Raw genomic sequence first — 16,693 nt, 5'->3', positions numbered from 1 at the left:
TACAAATTATATGTCGTTAAAGGAAGATCTTAAATTGGGGGGAATCAATTGTTGTAGGGTTTCACGCCACTTCACTTAAGCGCTCAGGAAGGGCACACCGAAATGTCCAGCTTGTTACTGGAGCATAAAGCCGATGCCAATCATCAGGCTCGTAACGGACTCGCCCCAATGCATCTCTGCGCACAGGAAGATAAAGTGCAGGTCGCCCAAATTTTGGTCAAACATGGTGCAGAAATTGAACCTGTCACCAAGGCCGGATACACTCCATTGCACGTGGCCTCACATTTTGGCCAGTCAAATATGGTCCGATTTTTGGTACAGCAAAATGGAGCCAATGTTAATGCATCCAACGGAATCGGTACGTTGAATAGGTCAACCTGAATCTTACTGTGAGTTGTATACTCAAACGAATCTTATTCGTTTTTAGGATACACTCCATTACATCAGGCCGCTCAACAAGGACATTGTCACATTGTCAATTTGTTGGTGGAAAACAATGCCGATCCAAATGCATTGACTCAGGTTAGTTCAAAGCGACGAGTGTATTAGCCATCAACAACATTTTCATTTCGAAAAATTTGTAGAGCGGACAGTCACCACTCAATATCGCAAACAAACTCGGCTACATAAGTGTCGTCGAGTCGTTGAAAAATGTCACCAATCAAACCACATCTCCAATGCAAACGTCTGTTAACGAAGGAGAAAAATATCGTGTCGTCGCTCCAGAAGCCATGCACGAAACGTTCATGTCAGATTCAGAAGAGGAAGGTGGTAAGTTCCCTCGGATCGACCGAGTTGCGAATTTTCATTCAATTTTTTTTTCTACTCTACCATCAGGAGACGATAATGCAACGGATCAACCGTACCGTTATTTAACGGTCGACGAAATGAAGTCACTCGGTGATGATTCACTACCGATCGATGTTACACGCGACGAGCGTATCGATTCGAATCGAATGGTTCAGTCAACCGATTCGGCAAATTATCCGTCTGTTGTGATTGAAGATAGTATTAGTCCACAGCATATAACCCATGTGGACAAGAAATTGAACGATAGCAATTACATCATTGACAATGTCAAGCTCGATCGACATCCGCAACATGTTGGGTGAGTTTTACTTTCACTTTTGACTTCTAAGTTCGCTTTTAACGGAACATTGATATGGAGAGTTTACAGCTGCGTTGTCAGCTCAATGACTTGAATGATACACTGTAAACTCTGGTTCGTTAGGCAGCAAGTAGATAATATCCACTTCAGCAGTGGGCAGGCCCAGACTGGCCATATGGGCTAATCGGGAAAATTGCGATGCGCCCTTGGTATTTTTTACTACAATTGCTCTTACGAGCAGAATCAGGGCGCAGATTTCCCGACGCGTCTTTTAGTAGCCAGTCTGGCCTGGCAGTGGGCATAATTGACTTATGAGCTCGATTTGTATTTGCTTACGTCTTACCAGCAAAACAGTTCCTACACCTTTACTCCTGCATACCTTAGTCAATTCTTTGAATTGTTTTTAAAAAAAGTCCCAATCAAAAGTGCAGACTAATCAATTTTATCACTTTCCTATCGCTTACCTAACTGGATATGTAGTAAACTCCACTGGAAAAAGTAAGTTCCATTCACGACCAATCGAGTCATCCAACTAATCGAATTCGTTTCAATCAACAGCTTCTTGGTATCGTTTCTGGTTGACGCTCGTGGTGGAGCGATGCGTGGTTGTCGACACAGTGGCATTCGCATTATCGTTCCGGCTCGATCAGCTGCACAGCCGACTCGTGTCACGTGTCGTTACATAAAACCGCAACGTACTCTTCATCCGCCCCAATTGATGGAAGGTGAAGCTTTGGCCAGCCGAGTTTTGGAATTGGGTCCGGTTGGTGCCAAATTTTTGGGACCGGTTGTCATGGAAGTACCACACTTTGCGTCACTGCGCGGAAAAGAACGAGAAATTGTCATATTGCGATCGGACAATGGCGAAACGTGGCGAGAACATTCCATTGATAATTCCGATGAAATTGTTCAGGAAATACTGAACGATTGCTTCGAGCCAGAAGGTCGGTTTGATTCAAATACTGAAACCAGAGTCATCACTAAAGTTCCTGCCATTTTTACAGATCTGAATCAAATGGATGATTTGGCCGGTGGTCGTATTTGCCGTTTCGTTACATACGATTTTCCGCAGTACTTTGCCGTCGTGTCACGTATTCGTCAAGAGGTTCATGCTATTGGACCGGACGGTGGTATGGTATCCAGCACTGTTGTTCCACAAGTCCAGGCAGTATTTCCGCAAGGAGCCTTGACGAAAAAGATCAAAGTTGGCCTTCAGGTAAATCTGTTCAAGCCGCGAAAGGGCATTGCGCCCGACAAACTACGCAAAATTAGCGTCAATCATGTTCCAAAGAAGAAACGATTTTCTCTAATGTGGTAAACTAAACGTTACCCGAAGCAACGGATTTATAATTGCGAGGAAAAACATCCATTTAGGCAAGGTCTCACAAAATTAGGTTATACTCAAAGCATGCTGCCATTTTTTTCACTAGGTAACTCAAAAATTCGAATTTGTGAAGCTGCATAAATCAAGAAAAAAATATTGGTCGGTAATGTTGCTCACATGTCAAAATTCAATGTTGAATGGACGTGTGCAGCAACATTACGAACTAGAATTTTTTACGTTGATTACCCCACAGAGCCAATGACAATGTAAGACCTTGCATTTATAGCCTAAGTAAACTAATCAAGTCGTCCATATCTACAGAATAAAACACTTTTACAGTCAGTAATAGACATAGTTGATTACATTCAGTCATATAAAATTGAACGAAACGCTTAGTCATAAAGAAAAAGCCATAAAAATAGTTCCGCACCTATCGATTATGCCAAATATGTCATTTAACATTAAATTCTTCCAATCGAATAGTTCTGCTTGTTATCATGGTAGTAGGCAGAGTAAGCACTAGAAGGAAGCGCAAATCATTGTTTCATTATCCAAGACATTTCTCTCGAGTTATAAATTTCTACACCCAGTATCGATCGAAATGTCGCCAATTTTGCCTTTTGGTTACGCTGACTAGAACCGTTACCTCATATAGGAGTAGTGAAGCTCTCCCAAATTAACTACACGTTAAATTGATTAGGTCAGAGTTTATTTTATTGCAAAGAGAATCCCTATTTTCGACGGAAAGTCGACAAAAATCGTCTTCAATAGCTAGGAATTGAAATTGTTTTCAGAATATATTTCAGGTTAAAGCTATGTCGAGGTTGACAACCCCTAGTATTCAAAACTGCTCGTTGACACATAAGTTAGAATCAAAAGATTTCACGAACGGCAAAAAGTCACATTCCTACACTAGTGCGTAAATATTTACCCACTCTACCTTGATCGCACTGATGTATTGTAAGTAGCTATTTTCGACGCTATCTTTTTACGCACTAGATGTGAGGCGATCACTTCGATACAAGTTCCGAATAAGATTTCTTTTGCACTTCGATGTCGAAAGGGTTACAAATAACAAAATGACTTTAACGAACTAGTTCGGAAAAAATACATGAAGGACGTTCAATTGCCACATCCAGTGCGAATAAAAGCATCATTCGCGTGTAACTCACTCTGTTATTTTTCTCATCTAATCTGTAAAAAGACGAGACATCGAACGCTTCCACTTTAGTGCTCAAAAATATTAACTATTAACTATCGGCCTGTATTTAAAGGAAGAATCCTAGCGATCTCAGCTGAAAATCTAATAATATTACTCTTATTCGTCACTCCGTCATGAAACGACGATGGCAGTAACGGAAGCTAAAAGAAACGAAAATTGCATTAGTATTTTGTGCATCGTGTTGGATAAAGTCCTTTTTGTATATCAAAACACTTAAATATTCCATGCGAACGGAGCGAGTTCGGAAATTTACGACGGACCTGTGGTACAAAAATCAGCTTGTACAACAAAGAGCATACTTCCCTTTTTGCAATTGACAACTACAATAGACCGAAATAATTAAAAATAAAAGTGACACACAATCAATGCAAATGACATTCGATTCGATACAAGTGCTGAAAAGTATGTCAGAGTTTAATTCGCACTTCATTCCTCTTACACTACAACAATGGATAGAGCAGTTTCATTGTTTTTTTTTTAACGGCGAGTAAACGTAGTGAAGTGCAGATTAAGCTTTAAAGCTTAAATAATCAGAGAAATGTTAAGTTGGTACGCCTTCTGCGAGATACCATAAACATGTAGTGAAATGACTTGGATGGATTTTTTTCAAAAAGTCGGAGCCCGAAGATTCATGGATCTGAATACTCCAAAACCGCTTTCATATCCGTCTATTGGCTAGTGGTGAAGGTTGAAAGGTCGAAAAAAGGGTGCTTTTGTCCGTGATTAACACGTCCTACAGACGATGAGCTGAGCACTCATGTGTCACGGCTCATTGGACAGGTACTGTCCAGGAGATACGGGACAAGGACATATATGTCCTTAACCGTTGTCCGAAAATCACGGAAAGAATGTTCGAATCAAAAGCCGAAAATTTTGATGAACTTTGAGAGGTGATATTTCGAACCTGGTGAATGTTTCTGTTTACATCAGTGGATGCCCTGATAGAGCTATACATTAACTTTACAATGATACCCCACATAATGAAGTGGGATATTGTCCCTCTACTATGGGGCGAAATGCCGATTCTTAGAAAATCGACAAATTATGATGTTTGAAAACCCCAAATCACAAATAAAGTGTTCAATTAGAATTGTAGCAATCTGTGATAATCATTGATACTTGGTACTAAATACCCTGGTATATGAGAAAGAATGGAGCCAAAATTGTCTCCCATAAAACGCAACTGTCATTCACATGTCAATTTTATCTCGCCGAAGGCATACCAACTTTTCATTTCTCTGTTGTTGCAATTGATTTCTGACATTGCTACCAACATCACAATCTATGATAATGTAATTGTCAATCGCAAAACATCGCATTATAACATTACCATTATAAACTATAAACTAACCATATAAAGTTCCCCCTATACAGACCTAGTAACTCAATAATTTTTAAAAATCTAAAAACTCAAACAAAACTTACTAACCAAAAAATTTACTAAAATTTTGTACTTTAATTTTCATATAACCAAAAAAAAACATTTATTCTTTTACAATACATTTTAATGCTGTAATTGTAGTACTAAAAAGCAAAATTTAAAAAAAAATTGAAATGTAAACTAACTTTATTTTTAACAATTTAACATATGAAATAAATTGAGTGCCCAATAAATTTAGTTGAACTAACAATAAAAAAAAATTGTTTTGTTAATTTTAATTTATTTAATCAAATTTAAAACACCGAGAAGCCAAAGTTCGAATGTAAAATTGACCGTAGAGTTTAAATTAACACTAAAAAAATAGAACTCTATAAACATATAACTTAACTTTACTAACAACATGTTTTATTAGCGGGCGCAACAAATAATTTACATCAAGTTAAAATAAAATGAAATTAAATTTAACTAAATTTATTGGGCGATAAAGCTCATTCTTCTAATCAATAAATTAATTCAAAGTATGTCCGGTATTAAGTAAACAAAAAATAATTTTAATCTAATCATTTGACTAATATCAACATATCGCTACATTTCCCGTCAAATTTTCAGTTCACTTTAAATTGTGTACCGGGCTTTAATGTTTAATTAGAGACAAGAAAAAACAACTTGCGAAATACAGTTAACTTTTTAACTTTTGTATGTGGTTGTGTTACCAAAACTGCATTTCAACTGCTTAGTTTACCACTACACATAAAAATGTTTTGTAAATTGATGAATAACGCTTTGATATTGATACAAAAGTTTTTTGTCTATCCAATCAATCACTGCGATGTGCACAGTAAATGTTTTACAATTTATGAATTTGGCGCAAAAAATTTGAAATTTCCAAAGAAAAATTCAAATTTTGCGCCAAATTTGAATGCAAGTACGACGAAATAGTGGAACATTTACCGCACGCACGCTCGTCGTATTTCTGCGGAGTCTAACTGTGGATTTACATAGCAACGTAAAAGTGACAGATGCAAAAATTTTCTAATACGGCAACTCGAAATTTCAATCATAATTTTAATTTTATGAATGAAATTTCGGGTTGCAGTATTTAAAAAACATTGCATCTGTCACTTTTACGTTGCTATGTAAATCCACGGTTAGTTTTATTCAACCGATTTTTTTTTTAAATAAAATCATTAATTCATCCTTATGTTTCTCCCGTGTCAGTGTGGCATTGTTTGCACAATTCTTTCATTTTATTGATGTTTTTTTATTTGCTTGCGCCCAACTTATTATATTATTTTGCAACATCGTTATTTTGAGTCAATATGACAGCAGTTCCCATAATTTATTTACTTTTTTACGTTAAAAATATTTACATTCGAGCCTAGCTTCATTCTGTCGCATAGCATATTTATATCATGTTCATGTAACGGTATAATTAACATAACCTCTAAAGGAATAACCTTGGCTTTATTTCTCGCTTCGTGTTCATAAATATGTTTTTTTCGTTTTATACCTTACTTGAACATGGTGTATAATGTTGCACGGATCTGCGTTGACCTGTTCTCAATTCTGGAGTTCTGACCTTCCGATGTGGCTGGCGTGATGAGAGGAAGTCACATCGACCTTCGTAGCGGTAAAATTGACTTATCAAGTCAAACGTTTTTCTGAAGCACTGACCATTCCTTATGTTGAAAACCTATAAGTAACGAGTGTGACACTGCGCTTGGAGATCTGGTTGGATGATTAACGATGATGAAGAAAAAAAAAACACCCACAAACACCAAAAAATACCTTGGAAAACACATAACTCACAAATTACACATAAAACAGAGACATGAAAGACGCCTGAAATCCAGTGTTGCCAGACAGAGTTGTAACTCGAGAAATGCGCTTCTTTCGAAGTTTCGAAATTTATACTCCGCTTTTAAATTTATGCATAGGAAGGAACCTACACATACATTTGACATCTCAGAAAGTTATATTTATGGAGATTTTAATGATTTAAGACCTGTACACCCCGTCTGTGTTCTAATGCTAATGGGCTTACATTCACCCGGAAAAGTAACGTTACGAAGCCAATCTTTTACACGATTTTGTTTCACTTGAGTTCGACAGTGGCTTTAACGAACCTAGGAAAAAAAGGTTTAAATTTCAAGAGCATTTTATCATCACAGAGCATCATCATTCACGCATCATAAAACTCGGTATCTTTCGTGTGATTTTTGACCTCAGCTTCGCCTCGGATCATCAAACTTAACACGAAAACTTAGCTTTTCAACTTTTTTTCTTGTCATGTAAATACTATTACAACTTTCGTAACTTGGCTTAAATCACGCCCCTTAATAGATCTTATTTTCCGCAACTTTAGATTGACTCCTACTTTAGGTATACATAAACGACGCCAAAAAGACCTAATTTAAAATTTTCTTTTGTTCTTATGTCAAGTTGACAGTATGACAAGGGAAGATTTGAATTAGCTCGAGGTGACACTTTCGTCATTCTGTACCTAAATGGAAAGTTTTGACCGTTTTCAATGCAACCAAGTTAATATCCCCGATTCACCGACTCGAGATCAATAGGCAGTGCGTACCCAAGTGAAGGATTGTCAGTGTTAACATTCACACGTTCGTAAGCTCAAAACACTTTATATAAATAAGTGGAGACTCATGCTACTAATCTAGTAAGAAGGTGGGTAAAAATATTCGCAAGCTTCAGATGCGAAAAATATGGTACTGATCGGTAATGGTATCTCAACAGCAATGATTACGCAATCGAGTAAAATGCATTTTAATCTTTGGACATGTATTGAAAGTTAGAAAATCCAAAGTGAATTTCTTTACTCATTTCGATAATAAATCTATGCACAGGCTCAACCCATTGATCCAGACCTAACGGCTAAATTACTTGGGCGTGGGGTCGCCGTCTCTCCAATCGTAACGGTTGAGCCGAGACGTCGTAAATTCCACAAGGCGATAACATTGAGCATGCCAGCGCCCAAAGCCCATAGCCAAGGAATGATAAATCAGTATTCCGGAAATGCGCCAACTTTACGGTTACTCTGCTCAATAACAGGTATGTGTTAACGTTTATTGTATGGAAGCTATCAATGAAAAATGTTTATATCAAAAGAAAATTTGAACCGAACGAGAAATTTCGTATTCTAACATTTTAAATATACCAAATGCATTGTTGTGTTTCCATTTTTCAGTTTTTAATTATTTGGGATTTTTTTTGTGTTTTTAATATTTTTTTTTTTTTTGAAAAATTTTTGTGTATTTTTACAAACTAAAATTTTAGTCAAGAGTTGCCGTTATTTATACTAAATTTTCATAAAAACTTATCAAAGCTTTTCACCATGATGCTTACGATTTTTGTTAATTTGAAAAAGAAAAATTGCCAATAAGGTACATAGCAAGGAGATTGATATATGCCCGAATTCGAAAAAAATCTTTATTTTAAACAATTTATCAAAAATGTTAAGCTTTTAAGTGATCATTGTCAACTGGCAAGAACTTTTTTAGAAAAACACTTCCCTATATTTTCCTGAATTTTCTCACATTTTCCCGTGGCTTCCAATATTTTCCTTAATTTTACAAAAAAAAATAGTTTTGTGAAAATTTGGTAAAATGAAGGAAATTGTTGGAAAATGTTGGAAATTTAGGAAAATGTGAAGAAGTGATTTCCCAAAAATAGTCCATGTTGTCAAGTGAACGTTTGAAGCATAAAAAAAGCTCTTTCGCATCTACATCTAACTACATCCACCATTCAACATTTTGCTTTTCACTTCGAATTAGATAGTTCTCACTAGACTAGATCGCCGTCAATGAATCTGATTGTCTGAAGCAATGGCCACGAATAAATATCAGCAAATTGTACATTGAAAGTTAAATACAGTGGATCAAGATATCCTATGTTAACCGTTAAACAAAAAACACAGTTATCTGCTCGTTTAATTTAATAAAATATATTTGTCGTCGTTATCGATAACTGACGACAAGCCGTTTCGAAAGAGTGTATCCTTTACATTTCCGGTTTCCTTCTTGTCTGAAGTTTTCCGATCTGAGGCCTAGCTAAGGTCAGTAAATACAAACACAATCATTTCCATCATGTGTCAGTTTTCAAGTGTCTAAATTTCACTGACGTCGACTGTAACTTTGCTTCTTATTTGACTAACTTCAGATGAATTTTTATCGTGGTTTTCCCATTCGGAAACGCCTACAATATTTAAAAGCAATTGAGCATGAAATGTACTTTCCAGAAATATTTCTCCACATAATTGGGAATCCGTTCTCTTTGCTTTTTCAAATCCCGTAAAATTATGATGCAAATTAATTGGACATTCAGTCACAATAATTGAATTTCTCCTAAAGGATACTCTATTTATTTCTAAGATTTCTCGTATATTTGTTACTCTCAATAAATCCTTTTTCTGAAAGATTTGTTACCGTTCGGGACTCGTAACTGACAAGAACTCATATTCATTGTTGAATAATTTTCTCTTGAAAACTCATAGCTACCAAAGAGCTGTACCTACTGACGAGTCATGACTACAGCTCTCAAGCCAGGACCGCACTGGCTGATTGTGCTATATCTAAAGCTCCAACAAAAATATCGCACACTATGTCCAATCCAAGCCTGCCTCAAGCAGTAGCAATTTCAGTAAAAACTGATGCTAGGCACAGATATGGAGAGACAAATAGAAACCAAGAACAGTTCCATCAAGTAGCTTCCGCTATTTGATGCAATGCTCAGATGTTTAAACCGAACGCTATCGACAGCTTCAATTTGGCGCGAAATTTGAATTTGAACTGAATTCGAAAAACGTGAGGTCGGGATCTTCCTATTCTTTCGCACCTTTTTGATAAAAAATCAGTGATTATCTCGTAATCTGAAGTATCATGGTAGTCAAAATTAAAAATATCTAAAAACTTGTTAAAAGACAGCAGTCACTGCTAAAATTTTAGGATGTTGTTGAGGTTAAAAAATTGATTGTAAAATTAAACTAATCAGTCGATTCAACATGGGGGGTTTTGTAACGGGTTGTTGTCAGTTTATTTATTTAAAAAAAATATTTTTATTTCAATTTGTTCACTTTACTTATTGTATACTAATGCGTAAATGCCTATGTGCACGCATTCCTCTACATCAAAGGTGTGTTTCGGAAAAGATCTCTAAAAGGTAACTAACAAAAAGAAAAAGACACTAGAAAAGAACTTAAAAAAAGAAGAAGAAAAAATTAAACCAAAATACAAGTCGAAGTCAAAGTCAATATTGATTAATACCAGCTTGGGCAACCTAATTTATATTACTTCTTGTTCATTATTACTTATAAATTACTATTTTATTAGTCTGGATAAATATAAATATTTTAATATAAATTTTGCATTTTTTTAAATTTAAGTTTTTTGGTTTTTTTGATTTTTGTTTTTATAAAAAAGATTATTATTTCAAAAATAAACATTTTCTGTCACTTAAACTTTTCTAATGCAAAAGGACGAAAGAAAAAATAAACAATTTATGGTATATGAATTACGTTGGGCGCCATATACGTTGAAAAAATACGGCAAAAAAAAATTTCAACCAACATAATTTGTATTTTTGTTTGCTAAATATTTACTAAATTAGTAAAAAAAAAAACTTTGAAATCGTTCTCTTGAGAACGATACACTGCAATGCTGCAATGAATTAAAACATTTTTTTTCTATTATATTACACTGTCACGATTTATGAAAATTACGCTTATTCAAAACTTAATATTTTGAAATATGTTTTTATTACAAAAAATGGAAAATTAAATGAAAAATTTTCTTTTTTCTTATTTTTTTTTTAGTTTGTTACATACCTTTATAACTGGTATTGGTAAAAAAGAAAATTGAATGAAAAAGTATATTCCTTACAATTCGGACTTTATTATGGAAATCAAAATTTTGTTGAAAGTTAGTTGCCCATAAGGGAACTTTTCTGAAACCGTTGCTACAAACCACTTCATTATTTACTTATTTTTTGAAATTATTATTCTATGTATTATATATGTATATTTGTGCATACTTTCTATCTATAAACAATTTTCAACCCATTCCCTTTCGAACTAAACGGGTGTTGGTTCTTTTAACAACTGAATTCCTAGATTATTAGTTTTATTGTGTAATAGGCCAATTCAATTCTGACAAATATTGAAGGGTGAATGTAACTCATTCCGAAAGAGTTTTATTTCAAATATTCTAAAAATTGATCGGTTAAGGCTGATATACAACACGAACGAGACGTAAAATTTAACTTATTTAATTTTGTCTGTCTGTAATGGTATGATTTACTTCCTAGAGGTTTGTCATTTCTTTGCCACTGTGGCTATTTTTGATCTGCATCATTTAATGCAGAGTATCCTAAGATGCTATTATATCATCTCACTGATTGCAGACAGGCTTGTACTGTCCATACTGACCATCCTGGTGGGATTTTTTAATTTTTGTATGAATACATACATCGTCCGGTGGGTGTTTTGGTAGCCAGTCTGACACTTGTTTCAGAAATTAATAGTTACTTGTAGATCTATTAAATTGAGAGAGTTTATAAATATTCATACGTAGATAGTGACTTTCTGCGTCCTGGACGCAATATTATTTCTATAGACCGAAGAGAGCGATTTTCGAGAGCGGCAGCGATAGACATAGATCGATCGGTATGCTGAGTCATAAGAACAATCTAAAGCACCTTCATTTCTCTCTTGTACATACAACCAAACAATTTCCAAGTGTAAACCATATTTGCGGACAGATCATTGTTTCAATTTATCATTAGATTAGATCGATTAATGATTAACATTATGTAAGCAGACAAAGATTGAATAAAATTTACCTTTCGCTTTCGTTCGTACTGTATACTGAGCCTTAGACAAAATGTATTGAGTCAATTACTTTTTCGATAACACTGTTTCGTAATGGTCATAAACATTAATTGCTTAAGCCAATCATTCAGAGCCTATAATCACCATCACCATCATCGTCGTTGTAATTTTAATTGTTTTCGATTCATTAAAAAACAACTGCCAAATTTTATCGTTTCGTTTTTGTGAGTAGTTTAGACATTGTTTAAATGGTTTACTAATTTAAGAGTTTTTTTTGAAACATTATTCTGTGATTTTTTACTACTACCTACTTGCTACTAACTTTGACGTACAGTTCGCTATTGATTTAAGATGATAGAAAAATGATTTAAATTCGATAGACTCAATGGAAAGCTTATAATTTCACAGAAAATGTTCAATATACCGATATATGTACATATATAATGTAAAAGGAAACTAGACAAAAAAAATTATTTTTGCATGAAAATCAGTTTCTTTTGAAGGTTTATAGTAATGGTTTCAAGAAATTATACCATTAAGATTATTCTTTTTTTACCTTCTCGTCTTTATTTTCATTTTTTAATGTGATCTAGAAAGCTTATCTTTTCAGTTGTTCATTCGTTTATCATTTGATTTTTGTTTATATTTTTTGCTTACAATATTGGTCTTTTTTAGCAACACAACCTCACAGTTGATGATCCTTCTATATCTTCAGTCAAACCAAATGAAAATAGCCCTAGAAAAGCAATTTCAGATCCTCAATATTAGCTCTCCGGAGATGTTTAACAGCTATTAACACAAAATTTGAATTTTTATTTGCAATATTCAAATTTCGCGCCAAACTTTTGCTTAAAAAGAAATAATAGCCAGTGAAATTTTGATAGCGAAGAGTCAAGTCTTTGTCATACTCATTTATCGTATGTTTTTCATCGGATGGAGAATTTGAATAAGTTTCCCACACGCAAAAAAAGTCCAACGAAAACGGATTTGCGCCCAAGGTCTAAGTCAATTGTGAGGTTATGTTGCTAAGAACATTGCTTTAGTAAGATTTATCTATATTTAGCGGCTTCACAATTTTTTACATCAATTGAATTCGAAAAAGCAAAAACAAAAATTATTTTCTATAAATAGGTGGTCCATCGCGCGCACAATGGGAGGATGTGACTGGATCGACACCATTGACATTTGTAAATGATTGTGTATCGTTTACCACGACAGTGTCAGCAAGATTCTGGTTGATGGATTGTAGAAACATAAGCGAAGCTACCAAAATGGCCACGGAGTTATATCGGTATGTGTAGTAGCAATAAGTTGGTTGCATCGGGATTGTTTGCTAGACTCAAGGACTAAAGCTTTCATTAAAAACTGATAAAGAGTTTAGCTCGGAAGAAAATAATGTTTTACTACTTCCAAACCGTCGAACCGACACACCGACAGCATTTGAATTAACCAACGTTCGAAAAATTATAACGGCAACTCACGCCTCTGCGTGATACAATATGCACGTCAATAACAACTGGGTTGTGCGGGAGAGAATCAACACAGTTTCATTGCATTTTTGAAAGAATTCTCTCCCATACAATCTCTTAAAAATCCATGCAAACATTCACATGCTGTCCTTATCATTTCTCTGTTGACAATGTAATTTTCATCGATACATTATTAATGATTGACTATAACTCGTTTCACAGAGCATATGGTCTCAATTAAAATTATCTCAAGAAACACTCCAAGACACTTATCGGTAATAGTTGTGTTCATTTGTTCAAGCACTTTCAAACTCTATGAGCGGTGGCTCACAGTCGACCATTCCGTCGCTGTAGCGCGTCTCATTTAAATTATCGCTGCAAGACCTAACATTACTATGTAAGAACGGTTTTTACAACAGCACAAAACTGTTATCTATCGAAAGTAGTTCAAATATTTTTTAAGTGGAAATTACTATCTCCCGTCTCACCGTTTTACCCTAATTAATAAACTCTAAATGTGTGTTCACAGGGAAGCCATTCATGTACCATTCATGGCAAATTTCGTAGTATTCGCCAAACGAGTCGATCCAATGGAGGCTCGACTACGTGTATTCTGCATGACCGACGACAAAGAGGACAAAACACTTGAGCACCAAGAAAATTTCACCCAAGTAGCTAAAAGCAAGGACGTTGAAGTGCTCGAAGGCAAACCACAATACACTGAGTTGGCAGGAAACTTGATACCGATCACAAAATCTGGCGAGCAGCTCCAATTTCAGTTCAAAGCGTTCCGTGAAAACAGACTTCCGTTCAGTGTTCGCGTCAAAGATCAGCACGCCGATACTGTCGGTCGAGCGTTATTTATGCGTGAGCCACGTGTTGCTAAGGGTGAACAGCCGCAGCAACCGATTTGCATATTGAATATTGTCTTGCCGGATAAGATATTGCCCGATCATATATCGGTGATGGACGACAGAAGGGACGTTATTACTCGAATCGACCTATCCAAATACAATCAAAGAGCATTGGACAGTCAAAACTACTTGGGTGATTTAAGAATCGTCGACATCTCCAATCTGTTGGGCAAAGATTGGGTTCGATTGGCACCGGAAATTGGTATCACCGAAGATGAAATCAGCACCATCAAAGAACAGTATCCCAACAGTACAGCCAGACAGGCACAATCCATGCTCCGAATCTACCAGACACGAAAGGAAAATGAAAAGATCATATTGGAAGAAGGACTGCGAACTATTGGGCGTGACGACATAATAACGAAATGCATGAAAATTACGAGCTACATCGAAACGAGTAGGCATTATGACCCAGTAGCAGCCACCAGACGAAGTACCGGTTTTGAAAATGGTTTCGAAGAACGAGACCTGATGAAAGATTCAGAATCACTGGAAGAACTGGTATTCAATGAAGGTGAGTAACTGTTTCACATGTGTAACATTCTCGATATGCTTAAGGTGTCGCTGTTTTAATATGCCACATGACAATGACTTGTTCAATCCTTCCAGGTAACCGATTACAGCAATTGCACGAACGTGAAGAACTGAAATACTCAGCCGAGGAGAAGATTGTCGAAGACTCTGAGTCTGAAGAAGATGAAAACGTTAAGAAGAGTGTAGCTGAACGGCGCGAACAAATTCAGAAAAGGCTGTCAATCGAGCGACAAATTCCCGCATCGTCACAGAAGAAGGAAATCGTTCAAGAGATTACCGAAATCAAACGGCAAAGTTTGATCGAAGACAAAAAGGCATTGCACGAAGAGGAGATTATAATGCGAGCCCCAACCGACAACATCATCAAACCGACTTCGATACCCGAACCGATAATTAAATTGAAATCGACTCGGAAGGATGAGACTGTCGATTTAAGTAAAAGCGAATTCGACAAAGAGTTGCAGAACAAAATCAAAACGTCGATCAAGGGTCTGGATGACTTTGAACATAAAATTGACGACGTTCAACGGGTGATGTTTGAGACGGACAAGAAAATCGAATACGATAGCACTGTAACGGAGAAGTCGTTGAAGTCACTGGCTGACGAACCAGTGAAAAAAGCTGAGATTTTTTCAAACTTACTAGAGGACACACCGAAGCAACCAATTTCCGACAACAAGCTGCAAGAAAATCTAAGCAAAAAATCGGACACCATAACAACGATACGATTTTTGCAACACGAAAAAGAAGAATCAGCCAAAGTGATGAAAAAGACTTCTCCCAAGGACACCACGGACGATCTGATCCATCCGGAGTTGGCAGCAAAACTGAACGTACAAATGGACAAAATCGTTGATTTTGTCGAAGTTGAACGGGAAATTTTGTCGCCGGTGAAGTGTGAAATCAAGAAAACCATTTCATCAGATCAGATCGACGCAGAACTTTCGTCCAAATTGTCGAAGCAAAAGGAAAAGGCCGAACGAATTGTCGAAGACGAATCAGTGATAGATCAAGCACAGTCGACAATTGGTGACGATGAATATGTCAAAGACCTCCACACAGAGAAAGCAGCAGCCGGTCCCAGTGCAGAGAGCTCGATTTCACAGATTCTAACGGACAGCCAGCAGATTTTGTCCGACAACATGTTGGTTCAAGCTCAAACGTCCAAACTGAAAGAAAATGTGTCGTCCACCGTTCGGTTCCTGGAGCAGGAAATCGAAGATGCAAACAACTTTGTGGAGAGAAAGAGTGAAGTGATTCCGAAGACTGAAATAGAGTACGTGGCTGATATTAAAATGGAGCGTAAGAGTTCACGCGGTCCATTCGTTAGTGACACCGATTCCGATGAATTCTACAAGACGATTGAAGAAAAGATCACCAAAAAATTGAGCCAGGATATGAGTGCAATGAAGGATGACATTGCCACTGCATGTAAGTTTTTCTTTCGCTAATTTTCAAAGTTTTTGAATGTTTCAAGCATTAAAAACGTTTTTGCGTTAGTCATCGAGATTATCGTCAATTTATCGTAACACTCATCTAAGCCTCCAAACGTCTGAGTTCTCGTTCTTCCAAATTAATTCCAAACTCAAATTTAAAAAACTGCTTGAATGCATGAGTCTATTGAAGTCTCATCGTAAGAACCAAAAGATTGCAATCCATGGGATGCGTACTTTTCGTCTGGTCTCCATTTTGACAGTGGCATTGACGCAAGATTATATTGAGCCTGTGGTATTGTTATTAAAATGGCTGCGTTCCCTCAAAGCGTTTTATTCCATCCCACCATTTGGAGAGTGTTTCAGGAAAATCTTTTGTTGTCAACTCCATTCAGACAGCTAGTAGATGTTTTACAAGACAGCACTCTCAGTCGTTGTACCTATTTTTCCTTAGACCTGAAATTCAA

At 36.2% G+C, this 16,693-nt stretch overlaps 1 protein-coding gene and 1 long non-coding RNA gene across 3 annotated transcripts in view; one reads left to right on the top strand and one right to left on the bottom strand.

Annotated features, from left to right (window-relative positions):
* LOC119076509 (ankyrin-3-like) overlaps positions 1-3,815 on the top strand; it is a 26,355-nt gene extending 22,540 nt beyond the window's left edge. For both annotated transcript variants that reach the window (XM_037183291.1, XM_037183292.1), the window contains exons 8-14: positions 58-358; positions 428-522; positions 585-771; positions 838-1,108; positions 1,589-1,606; positions 1,667-2,052; positions 2,113-3,815. In XM_037183291.1, the coding sequence (XP_037039186.1) occupies positions 58-358; positions 428-522; positions 585-771; positions 838-1,108; positions 1,589-1,606; positions 1,667-2,052; positions 2,113-2,426 (1,572 nt within the window). In that variant the 3' untranslated portion in view covers positions 2,427-3,815. The remainder of the gene's footprint in view (positions 1-57; positions 359-427; positions 523-584; positions 772-837; positions 1,109-1,588; positions 1,607-1,666; positions 2,053-2,112) is intronic.
* The window catches only part of LOC119076510, an 18,638-nt gene extending 1,945 nt beyond the window's left edge, over positions 1-16,693 (bottom strand). The window contains exon 1 of the long non-coding RNA XR_005087639.1: positions 16,683-16,693. This is a non-coding gene — a long non-coding RNA (uncharacterized LOC119076510). The remainder of the gene's footprint in view (positions 1-16,682) is intronic.

Source organism: Bradysia coprophila, unplaced genomic scaffold (genome assembly GCF_014529535.1).
Source record: "Bradysia coprophila strain Holo2 unplaced genomic scaffold, BU_Bcop_v1 contig_232, whole genome shotgun sequence".
NCBI lineage: Eukaryota > Metazoa > Arthropoda > Insecta > Diptera > Sciaridae > Bradysia > Bradysia coprophila.
Note: the sequence above shows the minus strand (reverse complement) of the source record. Positions and strands in the feature narration are given on the sequence as shown.